General features: G+C 32.1%; 2 protein-coding genes across 2 annotated transcripts in view; both read right to left on the bottom strand.

The window, feature by feature from the left end:
• Positions 1-11,239, bottom strand: part of LOC118205574 (tetraspanin-18B-like) — a 72,475-nt gene extending 61,236 nt beyond the window's left edge. Inside the window, exon 1 of the mRNA XM_035377868.2 lies at positions 10,834-11,239. Coding sequence (XP_035233759.1) covers positions 10,834-10,893 — 60 coding nt within the window. The 5' untranslated portion in view covers positions 10,894-11,239. The remainder of the gene's footprint in view (positions 1-10,833) is intronic.
• A 9,594-nt stretch (positions 11,240-20,833) lies between these two features.
• The window catches only part of LOC118189123 (BSD domain-containing protein 1-like), a 54,122-nt gene continuing 52,213 nt past the window's right edge, over positions 20,834-22,742 (bottom strand). Inside the window, exon 9 of the mRNA XM_085824143.1 lies at positions 20,834-20,955. Within this exon, the coding sequence (XP_085680269.1) occupies positions 20,926-20,955 (30 nt within the window). The 3' untranslated portion in view covers positions 20,834-20,925. The remainder of the gene's footprint in view (positions 20,956-22,742) is intronic.

Genomic DNA, 22,742 nt, shown 5'->3' with positions numbered 1-22,742 from the left:
TGTTTGTGCCGTCATACTTACTCCATCTATTCTAACCTCCATGGAATACAAGTCCAAAATATTTGGAAGACTCCGTTATGGACGTTTTTTAACGCCAAAAAAATTATCCGTCTCGCTCTCTGATAGGGTAAAGAAATGATAAATTCACACTAACAAAGAGAAACGTTACGTGTAACGATTCGAAAATTTTGTTAAGACTCCTCTAAGGAAATGCTTTTAAAATCGAAAGCTATGTCACTATTGCTCTCCTTATTATATTCATGCTTCCAGCCACAAAATGTACTGCTGAAAATAACGTCTTCATTCGATCTAAAAGTCCTCATATACGGTTTTAATACATCGTTTCTATCTGAATGAATTCTCATACCGTCTTTCTAGTGTAAGCGAAAGCCATTCTGTCGGATTTAATGACTATGAAAAGTAAATTTATCCATCATCAAAATGCATCATTATCCGATTTCTGGTTCAGGTCATAAAAAACTACAACCAAGAATCGGAATTTGACTGAATCAAGACAAATTAAGGAAATACAAAACAATGATGCGATGGATTCTAGAAGTGATATATGACTTAGGATTCGTTAATCGTTTCTTAAAATTCTATTAATACAAAATGCAGAGTGATCCAAAAGTAGCAGAAAAAATACAAATTCGGGAATTCGAAAAGTATAGATAGCAGCAAGATGTGTGGTTTTCACAAAAATGTACAAAAATTGAGCTTCTCTATAAGAATAATAAATAAATAAAATAATAATGAAAGATTTTACGGCCAGAATAGGTAAATTTTTCACCGACAGATGGTGCTTCTCGTATGGTGTCAGAAGTTCACACAGTGTTAAAAAAATCATTTGGTGGCAGCATCCCTCTTATTTCAACATACTCCAATCTTAAACGCATGCTATACTGCAAAATGATCGTTACTCAATGTTACTTGGCAGTTCGTTATCAGTACTCCACGGACCCTTTATGGTTCCGTGTACACTTCTCAGGCGCTCTTCTGTCGCTCCAGGAAAATGAAATAAATAAAGATTGAAAGAAATTGAAGAACACGAAACAAAAACTGAAAACAAACCCAGACATTTAAAAATTATATTTTGAAGGCAGAAATTCGTTAAATTAAATTCCGCTATTCTTTCAAGGGTATTCTGTGTATCTGATTTCTTTAAGAGTTTAGTTATCTAACTAGCAAGTGTTCATAAATAAAAATGAGGCTAAAAATAATAAAATGAATAATACTGCGATCTCTTAAAAGCAGACTCCCTATGATAATATGTGAAGAATAGCTTAAGACACTATAGATCCTTCCCTCCCGCACACTGAAGTAAGATCATTGCCTCGAGACGTTGACATGTGCATAAAAGTGTCTCGAAAAAGCAACTACAGGTGTCTAATACATGTTATGTCTTAATTTAGGCCTACAGCAAACTATAGTAGCATTATAATAAAATTAAATTATAACTGTCTTTAAAATATTTCAAATAACAAGTAATAAGCGAATATGTAAATTAGTAAAACAAGAACCTTGTCTTAGATTGCGTAGATTTAGTCAAGATCTCAAATCGATTTCGAAAACAGATACAGGTCCCTCTTCACCAGAAATAAAGAAATCTAGAAGACCCGTGATGAAGAGGGACCTATACCTGCCTGTCCTCGAAATCTACGCCAAACGCAAGGCTGTTGATTTGCTGATTTCATGTTTCACTTTGGGGTGTTTCTCTTCTGTTTTGAAGCGCACATGTGTTAAAATTGCACTGGGTGTAATGATTCTCGTAAAAAGAGAATTTACTGTAATGATTAAAATAATGCTCTGAAGAAAAATTTTAAATATTTGTTGTAACATAAATTGGTATGTTTTATTGAACTTTGGAAACACCTTTATGCATGGCTGACTTTTGACAATAAATTTAGATATTATGGTAAAGTTTGTAAAGTATAATTCTGATTTAAACTTTATCGTCACCAAATGCAAACTAGCTGTTTGCGTATTTAGGCTGAAAGTTTGAATATTTAGATGAGAGTTCCAAGCAGCCGCGTCTTGCTGTTACTGACGTCAGCCCTGCCAAATTTTATTCCGGTTTCAGCATCTTGCTAACTGAATTTTAAATTATGTGCCGTTAAATACCTTGAGCCAGTTTAAGTACGTTATTCTCTCTCGTATAACTTGCGCTTTTCTTCAAAAAAGAAGATGAAAATAAGGGGTGGGGCTTATATACGTGAATGATTAGAAATAGGTAATATACAAGGCACGTGGCAACACACCAGCGCGTATTTAACGATTAAGTATAAAATCCATTGCTGCTGGCTGAACATTACATAGGACTGTACGAATTTAATTGTAGTTGCTGGTTGTTTGAAGCATGGATGAAAGGGAGGATGATGGGATTCATGGCGCATAACCTAAGAAGTAATTATGTGCCAAACACATAGTCATATTTAATTTTAAAACTGTCATGATAAATTTAAATTTAAAACCAGGTAAAATCTCAATATAAATAACACATAAAATCAATTTACGCTATTTAAAGTAATATAAATTTAAATAATAAAACCAGTTTCTCACAAATACTGAAATAGATTAGAATTGACCTCTTCTTACTTCCTTGTACGAAGTAAAAAGGAAGTATTACAATCGCGAAAAGTTTCAGGCAGCATATTTCAACGAAAATATTCATTTTGACCGCTATCGAATGCCATTTAACGATGTTTTTGCGTGACATATGTACGTAAGGACAGAATAAAAGACTCGTTTCCTCCAAAAAAAATTATAAAACTGCTTTAAAATGAATTCTGAAGAGAATTTTTCGTGGCGTCTGTACGAACGTATGTACGTACGTATCTCGCATAACTCAAAAACGAGTAGCCTCAGAACGTTGAAATTTTGCATATATGACTGCTATAACATGTAGATGTGCACCTCGTATTTTGGTTGCAATCGGCCGCACCAAACGTATATCAATATATTTATATATATATCCACTCTATTACCCGGCTCAGTGATCTCAGTTTCTTTACTCTTATATGTTTGCAAATTGTACATTTTTTGCTTTAAAAATGATTGAATTATGTTGTTCTTATCTTCCAGTTAATGTTTTTATGCCTTTAGTAAATCTGTATGCGATATTTTTAGAATTATCAACAATTTTAAAGTTGTTTAAATGCCGCTAAGCCTAATATTTTTTTTTTTTTTTTTGATGGCGGCCATTGCTTGTTTACGTTTGAAATAGCAGGATAGTGGATTTGTTGCCAATCTAGAGAAACTTAGCTTCGCAATAACAAAGATAACACCTTCATTTATTATTTAAATCATGCTTAATCCTTTCTGGAATTTTTTCGAGGAAATAAGTTTTTAAGATTTACTTCGTAATTTTTAATATAGATATTTTGAATTTTTATGTATTTTTGTCTTCTCCCGAAGTGAAAACTGAATTAATTGAATGAGAAGTACTCAATCGTCTGTGAAAAACTGTTTCTTTTTTGTTTTGTTTGCTTAATTTCTTTTATACATCGTTCTAGCTTTATTATAGTATTTGAATAGAACATGTGGCATCGATTAGATAATTCTATTCTTTAAATGATATAAATTTTGTGCATTATGAGTTATAATATGAATGAAATATAATACTGTTAAGTGAATCTAGCGCCAAAGTGTCGCTATGGTAAACAAATATTAGAGTGAATTTTAAAGAATGCATTTATTCTATTATGCGCTGTCGGCGAAGTAGATTTAATTCAATCCAATAAGTTTAAATGAAATGCAAGAAAAAATGCGTATAATTTAATATTCCGTACAAGGAAGTCATGTGGTGTACACATCAGATTTTTCTATTAAACGGTCAAGAGGCAAGTCAGGGCTATTAAAATATTTTTAATGAAGACTCTTAAAATATACACATTCTACTAAAATAAGACGCACCGATGGAGGGGCAAATGGGCTCACTCTCGGCTTTTAGAAAATAATTTTATGTAGCATAAGAGCACCCAATTCTAAGACGAGTTAAAAAGAACCTCCTATCTCCGATGATAGTTTGAAGGAAAATGTCGGGGAAACGATTTAGCTCCGATGCGCAAACTGCAATTGAACAGTAACCCAATTCTTTGAGAAAAAAGTAACCAAGCTGAAAAAAATGCTGTCTCAGTATGCGGTTAAGCCCTGTTTTCATTTCAACTACTTTCACACCACCAAAACGAAAAAAAGATTATAAAATAGTAAATACGCTATCCCCGGATTATCTTCATTCCCCCCCCCCCAATTAGAGGTAAAAATTAAAGGTGCAGCTTATACACCCGCGAATATGATAGTCTATTTTATGCGTTATCTCCGATTACGTTACCTACATTTGAATTTAACGTTATCTTATGTTAATTTAAATACCTTCAAGTTAGCAGAGGCTTGACTTTCGCACAAGCAGTGCTTTCTGTTCATTTAATACTGAAAAGATAACTTTCTTCAGACTTATGATTTGTTTCAAACTAAGCGATAATTCGTTTTCAGTCTAATACAGTCTGAAGGTTATTAACACGAGATTCTTCTGCAGAAAGCTAAAAGTTACAAAATTTTAAATACAATTTTATTTTATGGACATAATGTAACTATTTAGATATTTTATTACTTTATACATTCCCTTACTACATTTTTACTATCCATGCAGGTAGATAGCGCTCGTATGTTTTGCACTATTCAAACAACAAAACCTACCCATGTAATATAATTCTTAAGTATCATTAACAGGATGGCCTAATGGATTCTGCTACAGGAGGTGATTCTAAAAAAGGCTTCCCACACGTCAAAAAGTTTGGAAACCGCTGCTCTGAAAGATCGACAAAGAATATGCACCATAAATTGCGGAAATTTGTTGATATTGCGGTTATTAAGGGATTCATTGGTCAGATAAAAATTCTTTCTAGTCAGTAACTACTCAGATTATCCTGTGTTATATTCGATTAACACGTTAAGGGCCAAACCGTGTTTTGCTTCCTTTCCGTTTAGACAGCGGTGTCCGCCGATAACATCGCGGCAAAACCATCGCGGACGAAAACGTCGCGGAGAAAACAACGCAAGGCGAAAACGTCGTGCTACAAAACATCGTCGGAGAAAACATCGCAGTTCTAAAACATCATGGTACAAAATATCGTCGTCGAAAATAAAGCGGTTCAAAAACTTCGCAGTTTAAAAACATCGTCGTCGAAAATATCGCGGTAAATAAAAAAAAGTATCGACAAATCATCGCAGGACGATAACATCGCAGACCTGCTTTTTTCAGGCTTTAATAATTGTAAATGGATATTCCCATAATGATTTGTAAGCGCGAGATGGAAAGAAAGATAATTTCTACTTTCATATTTTTTATTAACTAATAAATTTTTGCTGAAAAAGTAAGAAGGAAACTTGATACTTAAGAATAAACTGAAGCAGAACAAGAAATAATTTTCATTATAAGAGTATTAGATTGACAAAGCAAAGGTGAAGAAAATAATCTCATAAATAAATAAGGTCATGTAAATAAATAAGGTCATATAAATAAGGTCATGCAGTTACGTAGCTTTTTTTTTCTAAACTTTTTTAGATTATACTTTTAATGAAAAATTACCAGTAAAATCTTTATAAAAAATTATTTATTAATGGCCTTTGTTAGTTAACTATATCAGTTATTTAAAATTCTATTAAGTGCTATAAGTTGCCTTAATTTTCTATGCTTAAATTTCCTTCTTACTTTTTCAGCAAAAATTTATTAGTTAATAAAAAATATGAAAGTAAAGATTATCCTTCTTTCCATCTTGCGCTCACAAATCATTATGAAAATATTCATTTACAATTATTAAAGCCTGAGAAAAGCATGTGTGCGATGTTATCGCCATGCGATGACTTGTAGATACTTTATTTTTTACCACGATATTTTCGACGACGATGTTTTTAAACTGCAAAATTTTTTAACCGCTTTATTTTGGACGACGATATTTTGTCTCACGATGTTTTGGAACTGCGACGTTTTCTCTTTGCGATGTTTTCGGCTGTAACCTAGCCAGCAATACCTGATTTCACCAGTTTGCTGGCGACTTGAGATCCAAGTAACATTGGATAGAATACAATTTTTTTTTTTTTTTTTATTCTATGTATATTATAAGTCAACAATGACTGACGCGGCCTGGACGAAAGTGTACTATCAGTCACTGGTGACTGAAACAGTCCGAACGGAAAGTATGGTGTCAGTCATCGGTGATTGATATGGCGTTTAACGTGTTAAACAAATTCACTTTTCAGTTATCGGGGCATCAGACGTAAATGTGCGCCAAAGCGAAAAATACGGTAACTTTTTTTTTTTATTTCATCTCACGAATAGCTGTGCAATGGCTTACGAATAAGAGAAAAAAGTGAACATACATTTCGTAATTTTCCATTGAACTGTTTAAAGAAAAAAGAATCTGAAAGCTTTCAGATTTTAAATTACGCCCAAAGCGACTTTTTTTTAATGTTTTGTGTGTTATCTTTATTTATTAACTATCATGTTCTTCACCCTTAAACCATAAAATTCAATGCAACAGCAGTATCACAAAATATTTAAAAGTGCATATCTTAAGAATTTCCGATACAGTCTCAAGCGCTGGAGTTCCGGCCATTGCTCGCTTTGAAATTGTTGAGTTTGTTAATAAAAAACTCATAAGTCTTTACAAAATATGAAATAGATAATAAAACAAATTCCAAATTTGGGCTTCCAGATGCCCATATTCGGGTGAAGACGTATGTTATTCAAAATTTGATGGCTCTAGGTACCTTTGTTTTATCACAATGCGAGAAACATACATTTATGCAGATTCATTATTTAATTTCCTTAAATATAATACAGGGCTCTAATATTTGGCTGCCCAACAATTTAAAAAGTGATTCGCCGTTTCTAGTGTAGTTATTTGATTTGGCAAACTGCCAAATGGCGAAGAGTCGCGATTAAATTGTTGCATAGTTAAAATAGTGCGATTCTTACAAAAACACTTTTTTCGGAAACCACAAACTGAAATTTATTCTCTTACTACTTGAGCACCGAAATGGTGCTGCAACAAAACATAAATCACGAAACGAAATGTTTAGAAAGCAAACGTTGTTTTTTGAACGTTCGCGCATTCTTTTTCCGATTGCTACTCGATTTATTACTACTTCTAATGTCAAGAGATCATGTTTGTAGAAATCTGTCAACTGCAATTGTGGACTGGAACAACTACATACGTTCGTATTTGTAAAATTTCGCATTTTATTTACTTATTTTGTATTTAATTAAAAAAAGCTACTTATTTTTCCATTTTTAATTCGATTTGGCTCCCAAGTGGCACATTGTTAACCAAGTACCAAATAAACAAACTAATCAATTTCTCTGCCACAGAAGATTTTCCGATTTATTGTGTTGGATGCCTCAATTTGCGACAGCCTAGCTTGCATTAATCGTTCAAGATTTTCTCGCACATTTTCCGCACTTCCTAGCGCCACGAAGAGATAAATAACCTCTTAGGCTAAAACAACTAACTTTGCGGAACTCACGCACTCTCTTGCAGTAACTACGGTGACAGATTTTTAAAAATAACTATCAATACTCTCGCCACCTCTATTCCAAAACTTGCATCTAAACCAAATTTCAGATAAATTATATATTCTTACTCTTGACACATACGGCTTCTCCCGCACTTTTAAAGCGGAAACAGCAGACAACAGCAAAATCACCAAGCCGAAGCAAAGTGAATTTTTCACCTGCGCCTCCGACTTCCTATCATTGTTTTACAGAAACCACGCTCAGCTGAACTTTCCACGAGACGGATCCGTGTGAGACAATGGAAAGCGCTGATCTGTCGCGATGCATGATTCGGTCAGATTGCAGATTAGACGGCTCGCTTTCAAAAATTCCGGGCTTCCTCAACGCCGATGACGAGCATCTGGTTTCGCGTCGAAATCTGACGTCATGCAGCCAGGTCATGGAGTTCAAATGTGGACGTTTTGGATAAGACGCATCTACAGTTAGGATCGCAGAATTATCAAGACGAACTTATCATTAAACTTCTGCATTTTGCGTTTCACGGTTCAGTTGGTCTAACAGCAATTCGATTGCACAGGTGTTTACTACGTCTCTATATCTGAAACTGACTTCAAGTATTTTAATCCATTTTAAATGAAACTACATAAAATAAATTTTAATATCACTATCTTATTAATGTTTCTTATTTCCGTTCAACTATGCATTAATTTTATTTACACAAAAAAGACTAATGCAGAATTTTATCGAGAATGCTCTATATTGAGATCAAACAACGTCAAAAACTAAAAACTTTCAAGTATTTAATATTAAATTCAGGGCTTAATTTCTAAAAAATTAAACTCATTAAAATTTAATAAACAATTTTTAATATAGTTTTATTACTAAAAATAAATTTTTCAAAATCAAATTTCTATTGAAAGTGTTATTCCGCTACATACACAAAGGCTGCAGCCTTCTTATTTAGGGTACCGCTCTGACTAGAATTATGATTTATCCCCAAAACTATTCAGAAAATTACAAATATAATTTCTTTAAACACATATTAAGTGTGTGTGTGTATATATATATATGTGTAACAGATTCTGTAGTAGAACGCAGGTGGTTTTATCCATAATGAACAGCTAGAATTTTGATGCCGCAGAATGCTGAAATGCCTATCCAAAAGGAATAAGAAATTTGGCAGTCAAAGTATATTTAATTTAACTTTTATTCCAGTAAACATGTTGTGGCCAGAATCCAGTTGGCACATTAATTGTGCCTATTTCCAAAAAGTTTACATTTTGACAAGATTTGCAGTAAAAAAGAAGGCAGTCTAGCTAAGCCAAAGCAGGGAAAACAAGTGCACTATGTTCAGAGTGAAATCTTAATTCTACTCAGTTAGTTTTGGTTCTCAATGCATATTGATTGGATGGTTAATATTGCTGTAAAATTACTATTGGCTGTTTCATATAGGGAACTGTAAAATATTATTTATGCTAATTCCACTAAATGAAGTTACATGAAAGGTAGCTGGTTGGAAAATGAAAGGTAGCTGCATGTTTTAAATTCTGATGCCAAGCACCTTTTTAAATTCTAAAATTCTGCCATCAGTAAACTTTGTTGCTTGGTGCTTCTCTAAATTCTAAAAATTTTGCCTCCTGTAAATTCTGTTGTCTGGTAAAGGCATACCAGTTCTAGTACTGGTCCTCAGCTTATTTGAATAACATACCAGTTATTCTCAATTCAAACGGCACAAAATGTAATCTTTTGGTCTATGAGTATCATTCTCAAAATCTTTTTTTTTTTTTTTTTTTTTTTTTTTTTTTTTTCACATGAAAAGAAATTTTTCTTAAATTTCTTGTCAACACAATCAACACTTCACAATGCAGTTAGCTAAGTCTGTAATCATCCCAAGTATAATGTCAGCTTAAAAGGTTACCATGTTCTTTGGTATTCCATTACTAGTATTTAAACAAAAAAAATCTGATGTATACACCACATGACTTCCTTGTACGGAATATTAAATTATACGCATTTTTTCTTGCATTTCATTTAAACTTATTAGATTGAATTAAACCTACTTTGCCAACACCGCATAAACCACAATAGAAAAAATTAATTCTTTAAAATTCACTTATAAAAATTAATTCTTTAAAATATGTTTGCCATAGCGACACTTTGGCGCTTTCGTTCATATTATAACTCAGAATGCACAAAATTTATATCATTTAAAGAATTATCTAAACGTTGCCACATGTTCTATTCAAATACTATAACAAAGCTAGAACGATGTATAAAAGAAATTAAGCAAACAAAACAAAAAAGAAACAGTTTTTCACAGACGATTGAGTATTTCTTATTCAATTAATTCAGTTTTCAGTAATGTGTATATCAAAAAATTTAGCATATACTCAGCAAAGAATGCATTATTTACAATATTAAAAATAGGTTAGATGTTTTGCTATAGCAAAGCATGAGAATTATCTGCATTCTAAAAGGAAAACTTCTGAAGGACCTTTGTATAGATAATCGACTTTTATTTGCTCTATACATAAGAAGAAAAACCAAAAAAAAAAAAAAAAAAAGGCCCATTCAGTCCCAACTATCCCATTCAGTCCAAGATACTAAATAAAGAAAAAATGACCAGAATTCATTACTATTACTGACTTCAGCAAAAAGATGTTTTAAAATCAGAAAGTGTCAAAAATTTCATAGGTATTAGAAAATATTATTAGCAATAACTTAGATAAATATACCATCGTTTCTAACTTTGTAAAGTAACTCAAGCTTCAAATTCAGGCAAAAACACTTCACCATTATACCATTTCTGCTTTTAAAGTTCGAAATCACAACAAATTACTAAAATGTCGTATTTGCATAACTTTTATTTATTTATTTTACACTGAAATAAAAACATATTTTATCTTTTATATAGTTTAACATACCTATGAATCATTATATTATTTGAGAAACTATTATATTACTTGACTGCACCCAAAACACTCACTTTTTCTAATAATTTTTCCAAATACGTTATTCCAGAACATTTTTGTATTCAATATTATAAATTCCGGCAATTAAAACTTGAAAATGTTTTGATAGTAATCCCCTAACCCTTTAGGTTTTTACACAACGAAATACACAGTTTTTCTTGGTGAACTGCCAGGAAAATTTGCTGGTTTGCATATAGTTTTAAGGAGTGCTGATTAAATTTTGGTTATCTTCTAAAATATTTACTTCAATTTCCATTCTTTAACATGTAAGGAAATATTAAAATCTATTCATATGAAATAATTTTTTACATGTCCGTGAAACATAAGAAAAAATTATAATAAACTTACCCATATGATGAATGACAAAAAGCATACACTATGGCGTGCAAAACTATTTATTCTACCCATTTTGACAGTTATCTGTTATTCCACACTCTTGTAAAATTTTGGCATTTTCATTAACAATTAATTTTTTTACTGGTTTTCAAAATATTTCAGCAAAAACTTGGCCATATCCAAAACATAACTTTTTAAAAAATAATTTAATCATTGTATAAGTACGCGAAATAGCTCGATACAATTGAACACAAATTTATGCGGACTAAATAACAAAATGTAATGCAAGTACTCAAAACATCACAGAACTACGAATGACAACCACGCATTGCTACAACTTCAATGAAAATGAAATTACAGACAGACGTCTTGTTTTGCACGCGCTAAGTCTTTTTGCCCCGAGGGGCAAAATATCAAGCTTAGGTGCGAAGGAAAGGTAGATAGAAATGGGCAATTTCGTGTTTCTTCGTACTCTTTATACGAGTTCAAAATGCCAGGAAGAAAAAATGGGACAAAATAAAATTAAAATAAACGGCCCAAAGTAATGTAGGAAAAGAAATAAAATAAAAAAGGGCCTACAGAAAGAAAAGGAAAAGAAGTAAAAAATTTCCTAAAAATACGATTTAGCTCATGCGTGTATTCAAAAATGGGACAAAATAAAATTAAAATAAACGGCCCAAAGTAATGTAGGAAAAGAAATAAACTAAAAAAGGGCCTACAGAAAGAAAAGGAAAAGAAGTAAAAAATTTCCTAAAAATACGATTTAGCCCATGCGTGTATTCAAAATAGGAGGAGGCTGTGTACATTTACTTTAAATAGTGTCTCCCAGGTGTCAGACAGACAGACAAAGGGGACAGATGTCTTGTTTTGCCCGCTAAATCTTTCTGCTCCGATGGGTGAAAAATCAAGCTTAGGTGCGAAGGAAAGGTATATAAAAAACAAAGGCAATTTCGTATTTCAGAGCAGAGTAAAAAAGAACTTCGTACATTTTATACGAGTTCGAAAGACCAGCACGAAAAGATGGGACAAAATAAATAAAAATAAATGGCCCAAATGTAATAGAGGGGGAAACAAAAGCCTTATAGAGAGAAAAGGAAAGGAAGTAGTAAATTTCCTACAATATGATTGTGTCCATGAGTATAGACAAAAGGGGAGAAAGCTGTGTTCATTTGCAAAAATCAGTGTCTTAAGAAGCAAACTTTTAAGTTAAAAAAAATATATAAGTTAAAAAAATCCTGCATGGCAATGTGTAAACCTTTATCTTGAGACCTAACTACAAAAGACACATATCATCACAGAGATGTACATATTATTTTAACTAAATTTTAACAAACATGTATATACGTAAAAAGCAAATTTTAAAGTTAAAATAATTAAAAAATGTGCAAACATATAAAAGATTTAATTTTCGAACTAATCTACAATATCATTTAAATTCAGAAAGCATAAGTAAATCAAGTGCAAAACCAAACCATGAAAATAAATTCACCAATTTAGCAAATTAAAATTAATCTAAAAATTTTTTTAAAAAAATGCATAAGTGAATGACTGTTGAGCAGGCAGGAGACAGACTTATCAAGGGGAAGTTGCCTCCAAACCTAACACTACAATCATTCAGACAGACAGACAGACAGACAAAGTAGACAGATGTCTTGTTTTGCACCCGCTAAGTCTTTGTGCACCGATGGGCGAAAAATCAAGCATAGGTGCGAAGGAAAGGTATATAGAAAGAGGGGCAATTTCGTATTTGAGGAGAGTAAAAAGGAACTTCGTACATCTTGTACGAGTTCAAAAGACCAGGAAGAAAAGATGGGACAAAATAAAATTTAAAATAAATGGCCCAGAAATAATAGAGGGAAAAAGAAAGAAAAGGAAAAGAAGTAGAAAATATCCTAAAATACGATTGTGTCCATGAGTGTAGTTAAAAGGAGAAGAGACTGTCTTCATTTACAATAAATAGTGTCTCACAGGTGTATTTGTGTAGTGAGTGTGTTTGGTAATGGTGAATAGATGTGTTACTGGGGAAAAAACAAATATTGATGGTGTTAAAATTCTTCGTATCAAGGTATTTAGCATGGAATATAAAGTAATATGTACGCTTGCATCCTGAGATATCAACAGAGGTCATCAAACAAAAGTATATATTAATTTAACCAAAGTAACTTATGCTACTTTCATTCTCAACATTTTCATACATTTTTCAAAAAGCAGCAGCAGACTAACAACATAGAACCATATACAATACAAGACCACAACCGCATACACCCAAAAAAATAAATAAATAAATAAAATAAAATATATATATATATATATATATATATATTTATTTATGTGTGTAAATTACTGAGTATATGTATTAAAAACACAAATTAAACAGTATTTATTAATTTAACTATCATAATTTATTACAAGATTAATTATTTTACTATCATAATTTATTACTAGTTAAATAATGTTAATATAACACAATGAGGCACACTGTTATTTATATAAGCTCATAGTTCTAAAAATTCATTTAAGGCGGTGAAGAATAAACCATCCCTTACATATGGACATTTAACAGATAGCAAAGAACAGTATGAGAAAAAATCGGTGAGGTATAATATTATTTAAAGGCGAAACTATATTCAAGCGATCTAGAAAGAAAAGAGAATCCAGAAGATCCGAGAGGGAAATAGCGCGATGCCCAAATTATCCCTCTCATCCCCAAATTTTCCCTCTCTCGAGATTCCTTAAGGGCTTTGTAAGTGTTGACAGACGTGAACTGATAACGCTGGCGCCTGTTTCGAGTTGATACACAAAGGAAGCCACAAGCAATGGCAATTTCAAGTATTTTTTAATGCTTTAAACTGATGAAAAATTAAGATTTATTGATTTAAAGGCACTTATTTATAGAAATTTGATTTAGTTTAGATGAAAGAAAAGTACTTATCTTAAAATTCCAGGCTTTTGGAGTATATCCTTACATTGTCCACTGTTTTATTCTCGTCAACATCGGAGCCGAAATTCATTGGAATGATATAGGTTTTGTAGGGGAAAAATAAACATTTTTCAAAGAAATTTAATTGATAATCACCAAGAGGAAAGGAAAAATTTTCACTTTTTTACGGAGCGCAGCGATCGTGCTGCCGCTTGCCTCGGTGATCACACCCGCACCCCCACTACAATCATTCAATTCGTGTTTCGTTATTCATGCAGGCAAGGGTAAAGTCATACATGTTTGTTAAAATGCATGTTTGTTAAAATTTAAATTTCATTCCTTGCAGCAATGTCGCAAAGAATTAATTAAATTTGTATTTAAATTCAATTTATTCTTTTGAAACAATTATTTTAGCTAAAGTAACATTAACTATTACCACTCCCAAAAAATTCTTGTATATTTCAGAAAAACAGTAACTGACAAAGTCATGAATCCATACACAGTGTGAGAGCATATCAGCGAAAGTAAATAAATAAATTATACGGTTTATTTTTCTTAAATATTAGTTAAATATAAAATTTATTTATTAATTTAACCGTTTTAATTTATTATAGTACAAGTTTAACAAATTCAATCTCACTTTATTTATATTTGATCATAATTTTGAGACCTGAAAAAAAGTCGGGGATCTTAATAACAAAAATCACAATCTATATTCATCGATGTTCAAGAGATCCCCATTTTTTTCTCTCAAGAAATTCCTAAGCACGAAAAGGGATGCCTCCGAAGGGTGTGAATTGCTGATAAGAACCAAGGAGGTTAGAATAGGAGGTCTACTCTAACCTCCTTGATAAGAATGGAGTACTGATAGGAATGTGGCGTCTGTGTGGAATAATTACGAAAAAAGAACCACATGACTTACCTACTAATTACGAACTATTGTATAATGCTAGAATCTTATGAAAATAATAAAGAAAGAAATGTAATGGCACTTTAGTAATATAGAATAAGATATTGTATTGTTATTTATCTTAATATTCCGTTTCAGGATTTCTTTCTCGTGTAGAGATTGAACAGCGAAAAAGATATTTGAAGTTTCGAAAAAGCGAAGTTTCCTTTTTCAATTTGATGGATGAGACATTGCAGAGGAAAGGTGCATTAAACTTTTTAAAAGTTGAAAACATTTACTGAAACACTTATTTAAAAATTTTCGGAGCTATGTTTAGACACTGCCTTTAGCTTTCGTGATCGCAGCCTACAGTACTTTCCATGTCCGCCGTCTTGCCCCACAAGCCTTCTCCCAGGTGCTGGAAACTTGTTAAGCGGTTAAAAGTAGACCGACAGTGAATTTTATTTGTTTATTATTTAGATTCTCGGATTTTCAGGTATAATTTTAATTTTCAAACCTTTAATTTTCTACGTTTAAGATTTTATCGGCTTTCTCACTTCGCTAGGCAATTTTAATAATCATTTAGCCGTTACTTTTATGAGGTGATCAATAGCTAAATTATGCTGCCCAGACGGTATAGTGGTTAGGGAAGCCAGACTGCCATACCAAAGCGTCCGAGCTCCAATCCCGGAAAAGGCATGGATGTAATTTTTCCGTCCCTTCATAGGAGGCAACGGTGACCCACCTATTAGGCGCCTGCATAATAAAAAGTCCACCCCATCTGGCCTTAGGAGTGGCCATTGCCGGCATAAGTAAGCGCCTGCCATTGGAAAAAATAGAAACAGCAATATTAGTATGCCTTTCCACGATATTTAATAAATAGAGCAAGATATAGCAGTACCTGTAAACCTAATTTCAAAAATCCGCCAGTGCTGCTATTTCCTTGCTGACGATAATTTAGAGAAAAGGGCAAATATTCGCATAGGAGGGAAAAAAATCTTAATAGCTTCAGATTTTAAATTACGTCTAAAGGAGCGTTCTTTTAACGTTTTGTGTGTTACCTTTATTTATTAAATATCATGTTCTTCGTACCCAAAATCATAAAATTTAGCTCAACAGCAATATCGCAAAATAATTTTAAAATGATCATATCTTTAGAATTTCCGAAACAGAGACTTGCGCGCTGGAGATAAAAAGGAATTTTTTTCCTCGTACAATGTTCCATTGCTTGCTTTGAAATCTTTTAGTTTTTAAATCAAAAATGCGTTGAAGTGTTACAAAATATGAAATCGATAATAAAACAGATTTTTAATTCAAATTAATGCTTCCACATCTCCATATTCTATGGAAGATAACATTTTTCAAATTTTGATTTGATGGCAAGTACCGTTGTTTTATCACAATGTGAGAAACATATATACATTTATAAAAATTCCTCATTATTTTATTTCTTTAAATATAATACAGGGCGATAATATTTGATGGCAACAATTTGAAAAGTGATTCGCCGATTAATCACATCAGGTACAGGGCGCCTATGGCGATATCGAATGCAAGCAGGCGACGTGCAGTCTCCTCGCACACTCAAGACACATACACAGCCATCAGAACACTGCACATAGAACCGGGACTCGTTTGAAAAGGCGACATTGTACCACTTCTGTACCAAGCTTTGTCGCTTGGCGCACCAGAGTCGCCGTCTCTTTCTATGCTGCATTGCTAAGCAAGCCGAAGCAATGGTCATCCTGCTAATAGTCCACGCTGCTGCAAACGTTGATGCGCCTTACAAGCTGATACTGAGCGTGCTGCAAACATGCCCATTTCCTGACTAATGGTCCGTGATGTGGTAGTACGGTTTTGCAGGGCTGACCTCACAACATGTCTGTCCTCTCTGGTGTTAATCATGGGAGATCCTGCATGCCGTTCAGTACTACCCTCAGCAATCCATTGATTCCATATTCGCACGACAGTGGTTGGATGTTGACCAGTGCGACTGACGATATCACGGAACGATAATCGACACTTTGAATAAGCAACGATCCTGCCTCTAGCCATTCGAAACTTGCTGGTAAGCATTTCCTCTTCTTATTCGAGGCATCTGAGCAAACTCCAACCTTACAAAGCACTTTCTTAATTATAAATCAACTACAAAACTTTTCTTTTATGCAGTGTTGAAGATGTCGTTTCTCCTTCTTGCGCCGTCTAAATGCGCTGAAATCTAATTATTTGCAAATATCCCCAACTTTTTCTTCCTTTCATGTGATTTTGACGTTCTTCCTAGTGTGTCAATTTTAATGGACAGCAGCGTAGTTTCTCCGAGACTTTTCCCATATTAGCGGAACTTTGAGGCCATTTACAATGGAATTTATTTCATTACTTGACGCGCTTGAAGTTTTGCATGACATTATTGCTTAGCCTGTTTGTTCGAAATACATCGATACACAGTTTTGTCTGAAAATAGGTGAGTGCCTCTTTTCCCTTTAACGCAGCTGCTAAGTTCGCGTGAGTATTTTGGACTCAAAGTTCAGCTAGTGTAACGGGCATTAGAGTCTAAACTGTAAACATCTATTTGTGTCAGAATATAGAATAGGCACAAAATTGGTGGGAGCTTTAAAAGCAGTTTCACTTGTGTGATATCATATTTCTTTCGGAAATTCTCCAATTTTTTTGTTTGTTTAGAAAAAAAAAAAAAAAAAAATATCCATGTTGTTTATTAGAAATGTGATTTCTTCTGTTTATTTGGCTTTACGCCATTCTCCGCGAAACAGGATGAATTTGGAACTACATCTTTAATCTAATTACGTAAATTGCAACTCACACTTGATCACCATTTAATTGCGTATTCGGAATTCTGTATTTATTATTACAGTCAAACCTGTCTAACAGTGTAGTATTTTAGCTTTAAAAATTTATTCTATTAATTAATATATTTGCTTCCAGTTACCGATTTACAAATAGATCCGAACTAAATTGACTTTTCAAAAAACGTGTCATTTTGCAAGCATTAGTGACTCATACGGCTGTGTCTACCTGTGAATTAGCCCTTCCACATTGAAAATGTTAGACGTCCAACTATTATAGATTGGGTAACCGTCCAAAGTCTAGTAACTCCCCATTTATAATAGATAAGGCTCCAAATATTTCTCATTGAAATTACTGATTTAAAAAGTTTTTCTTACCTTATTATTTTCGGTGCTTGAGCTCAAAAAACAAATAAAATGGACACAACGCCTGCAAAACAGAATCTTAGGAAATTTTCGGCTCCTAGCATTTGTACAAAATATTGAATTTAACAAAATTCAATATTAGAATTCAATAGTTTGAAAAATCATTAATTACTTGCATCAAGAGAGTTTTTAAAAAAATACTTATTAGGTAATTCATAAATATATACTTTAAACTTAGGAAAACCTGATATTATTTGTATCCTGAAGTTCTGTGAATTAGGGAGATCATCATAAAATACTTTTTTTTTTTTTTTTTTTAAATATGCTGCTGTACTAAGTCTTCTATCACAACCACTTTGGCGAATTTTACAGATGCAAAATAAAACTACCTTTATTGTAAAAGAAAATGTATATACCATGCATACATATTTTATGTTTCAAATATGTTTCATTCCAAAAAACAATCAGTTACAAACAGGTTTTTGTTGTAGAAATTTCGTAGCGAATTACTTCAAGAAAGGATCCGAAGCCTTATTCCTGTAGTGATTTTGCGGCAAAATAACGCATTCCTGCAGAAATTTCCTCCCTCTTTCTTCTATTATAGGAAAATCCTATGAGTACAAATTTTTAAATCCAGTTTAAGACAGAAAAGAATGACATTGTTTCTACAACAGCCATTGAAACTTGGAACACAACAAAACGAACACATAAGAAAATTGAGAGGTTGGAAATTGAATATTTGTCATGTGCGTGGTTGCCTGAATAATAATTAAGCGCTTTGTTACCAGACTTTGGCATATTTTGAATTTGTGATGATTTCTAATACGTGGGTTTGACAATACGCAAGTACCACCTTTTTTTTTTTTTTTTTTTGAATGTGAAGAAAACAACAGTCATTGTATAAATAATCGTTTTTAATTCCTCTCTTTTTTCTTAATACATCACTAAAATTCTTTTTAAAATTTTTCTGATAACTTCAAAAGTAAAGGATCAAGCACAAATTATGATACATTATACCATTCAGCATACGATTTTGCATATCTAGTGTTATGTTAGCATTTTTATGCAATATTTTTTTCTATGTATTAAAAAACATATTGAACTACTTTGATTTTCTTCATTTTCTTTATCAGGCGCTTTGATAACATTCTTAAATTAAAAAAAAAATTCATTAAATACATAAAATATATTAAATTTTACAATTACTCTAAACATATTTCATAGAAAGCAGTAATATGATATGCAGGTAGCAGGTATATTTTGCTCTCTTTTTGCTAATATTAATTTTGAATTTAGGCAATACTTTTTAAAAGATTCTTAAATTAATAAATAAAATATTGAAAATATTTCTTTACATTGCTATTTCTTCAACTATGAATTTGCATTTAAATTTTAAGTGGAATTTGGGATATTAAAAATTTTAGTAAGACTAAATTTGAAATCTCTATTTAGCTTATATCACATACTGCTGTTACTGAATATAACTTATGCAACATTTTATAAATACTTTGCTAATGTAAATACCTGCACTGAAAAAATTGATTAATTCCTCTAAATCTTTTTTTTTTTTTTTTTCCAAAAAAGAATTCTGTGTTTTAATTTAATCTATAGTTTACTACGAAGGGAGATAACATGAAATAATCTGACCATTTTCTCATTAAATCATGGATGCACTTAATGAAATCATGACATAAAAGAATGAGTTCTCTAATAATGAGTAAGATGCTGCTTTTGTGGAGAACTCTTCAAAGCTAACTAAGATATTAATAGCTATTAATCCACTTAACTGAAAAGTAACCTCTACATCCTAAATCTTCAGATGCTCAAACCTAAGTGGACATATATGCTATACAGAAATGCAAATATTCTTTTTCTTAATTTAAAGCTACTATGATTTTGGTTTATTCAGGCTGACATAAAATAAAATGGAGCCAAGTCTGTTAACTTTCTCTCTTAAGTAAAAAAAAAAAAAAAAAAAAAAAAAAAAAAAAAAAAAAAAACACTGGAACTTCATGATTACATTTAGAATTTCAAACAACTTGAATCAATTTATTCCTTCCGCCTCCCTCCCTCCAAAAAAACTAAAATTTTTACTTACATTTAATTAAATCATATATGAGAAATTAAACATTAAATCCTATATGTAAGCTAATGACAGACTTCTACCCCAAATATAATAAAATTATCATCTGAAAAGTAATATGATAGATTTTATATTGCTGCCAACTTGGAAAAACATACATCAATAAAGTTTACATGCACAGAAAAGGTTAGTAGTTTGGGCAGGGAACTTAATACCTATATTTATGGGAAAAACCTTGCATGTTTTTAATAAAACTGTCAAAATGTATCATACCTATGTAAATTACTGATTTCAATTAAAGATTTAGTCATTTAACTAGAACAGTTTCAGAAATAGATTTAGTATATTAAATATTTAAGATTTTTATATACAGATTATGGCTACTTAAGTAAATGGGTAAATAGCATTGAGCAGTTGTCTTCAAATGATAACTGTATACAGGAAATACAGAGAGATAATTTTTTCATCCCTTTTTCCATATTTACTTACAAAATCCTGAAAAAGTTTCCAATAAAAATAGCAGGTATATAATATCTGATATAAAATAGCAGGTTATAAAGCAAAGAAGAACAATAATATCTTTAATCCCATGCAATGACCAACAAATTCCCACTTTCCACACAAAGTTATAAAATTTTCCACACAAAGTTATAAAATAACAAAATTTTACTCCCAAGGAGAAGAAATTGATGACAATATTGAACAAAATAAAAATAAGATTTAATTCACAAAATAACGTAAAAATGCATGCTTTTTATCATGAATTATAAAATATGGCAAGGTTCCCTCCCATAAAGATACTTAGATAATATTCGGAAAAAAAAAAAAAAAAAAAAAAAAAGAGAAAAAACCTTCAATCTCAAGACTTGAGCCAGAAAGAGAGGAATATTTGTTTTGTGCTGAAAACATTATTCAAATTTCTGTCAAGATTGATTACATAAAATAAACGACAATACAAATTACATAAATTTTATTTCCAATCTGTAATTTTCTAAGTTTATATATATATTTTATTATAAGCACAACAATATGATACATTTTTCTTTCACTGCCATGTCTCCCAATCATCTTCATTCTGAAAACAAAAACAAATGACATGTTAATACAAATTTATAAGATTTGAAGAATACAATAAGAAATTAGTAATAAGAATAATAAAGCTGATAGGATATTTCACTATATTTTATATAATTAAAGTTTACAACTATGAGGTTCAAAAATAAATACAACATTTTCTAAGTATATTGATCATAGAATCCCTCTAAAGCAATTTTGTTTATTCCATTTTCCTTTGCATGCTTAATAATTAGAAACATTCACAATTTATTAATTTATAATTTTCTTTACAAAAAATTAGGCCAACAAAGGCTCTTATGATACATTTTCCTGTAGGAAATACACACTGAAAACAGTTAAATATAATTATTTTGTAGATGATATCTGTTATGATTATAATAAAGTTGGCCCCAAAAATAATACACAAAAATCACGTAAAAATATTATTATTGTATACAGGCTCTAGGTAAAAGGGTGACAAAAAACTAGTCATTAGTTATATACCCATTCTGATCACATTGTGCAGCTAGCTTCAGAAAAAGAAGTTGCACTAGTTAATTACATAAACACCTGTGTGCCCAATTCACAGAATTTGCATATTATGAAAATTTCTGCAAAACTGGTCATGAAAATGAAATTTGGTATGAATACATTAATAACACAGAAAGAGTAATACTATTCAAAAGTCATTTATGAATACATGATTATCAGTAAGGCTCACAGTGCAGGAATGTCCATAATATACGCTCTGATATAGAATTTAAAAGGAGTTTAATATGGAATATGATCCCCTTTCACAGCCTGACAAGTCGTGCAGTGTGACAGCATACTGGATAGGAAGCAACTGAGCAGCCCCTGTGGCAGTCATTCCCACTCTTACAGCAAGGCAGTTTTCAATTCTGAGATGGTAAGTAGAGGGGGATGGCAAGATAAAATAACCCTAGATGTGCATTACGAGATTCAGGTCAGGAGATCTCACTGGCCAATTCATGAGGCGAATATCCTCACTTTCCAAGCAACTGTCGACCAACTCAGCCCTATATGGATATGTGTTGTCGTCCATTAACAGGAATTTAGGACCAACTGTGCTTTTAAATAGTCGACCATCTCCCCACTTTACCTTCACAAACACATGCCGCGACATGCGGACATCCAACATAATGTCTGCTCAAATCATTATACTTCCACCACCCAAATAATCCTTTTTCTTGATGGGGGGAGGGATGGTATCATGTTCCAGGCTCTTTCTGGATATAAGTACATAGAGAATCAGTGTCCAGGCTGAAGCTTGCCTGATTGTAAAAAGAGTGGTGTTCCATTGATGTCTGGTCCAAGGCGCACGTTGTCTGCACGATGCTAAACACATTCTCTTGTGTGCTGCAGTAAGCAAGATGCAAACAGCAAGTCAGATGCAACACTTGAAGTAGATTATGTAATTCTCTCCTTGAGGTGGTCAAGATCTTTAATACTTTTATTACAAATCTCTTTTTGACAAAGACCTAAATAAAGAAATCTGTAAGATCAGAACTTATTGTGGACCACTAAATAATGCCATTTTTTTGTTAGTCCACTAACCTGGAAAGTAACGTTTCAACTCATTAGCATATAATTCACAAAAAAGACGAAACTTCCATCTTTTTTTAAAGAAGATTCCCAATTCAGCATCTTCTACTTCCACTTGCTTTGATGGTACAAATCGTTTTGTTTCATATATTATATTCAAATAGACAGTGAAGTTGGTATTAGCTCGAGCACAGTAAAAAAGCTTTTTTTTTTTTTTTTTAATTTAGCACACTAGACACTGAC

The sequence above is a fragment of the Stegodyphus dumicola genome, chromosome 9, assembly GCF_044657685.1.
Source record: "Stegodyphus dumicola isolate Sdum_Otavi_A_Nest chromosome 9, ASM4465768v1".
In the NCBI taxonomy this organism is placed as follows: Eukaryota; Metazoa; Arthropoda; class Arachnida; order Araneae; family Eresidae; genus Stegodyphus; species Stegodyphus dumicola.
Note: the sequence above shows the minus strand (reverse complement) of the source record. Positions and strands in the feature narration are given on the sequence as shown.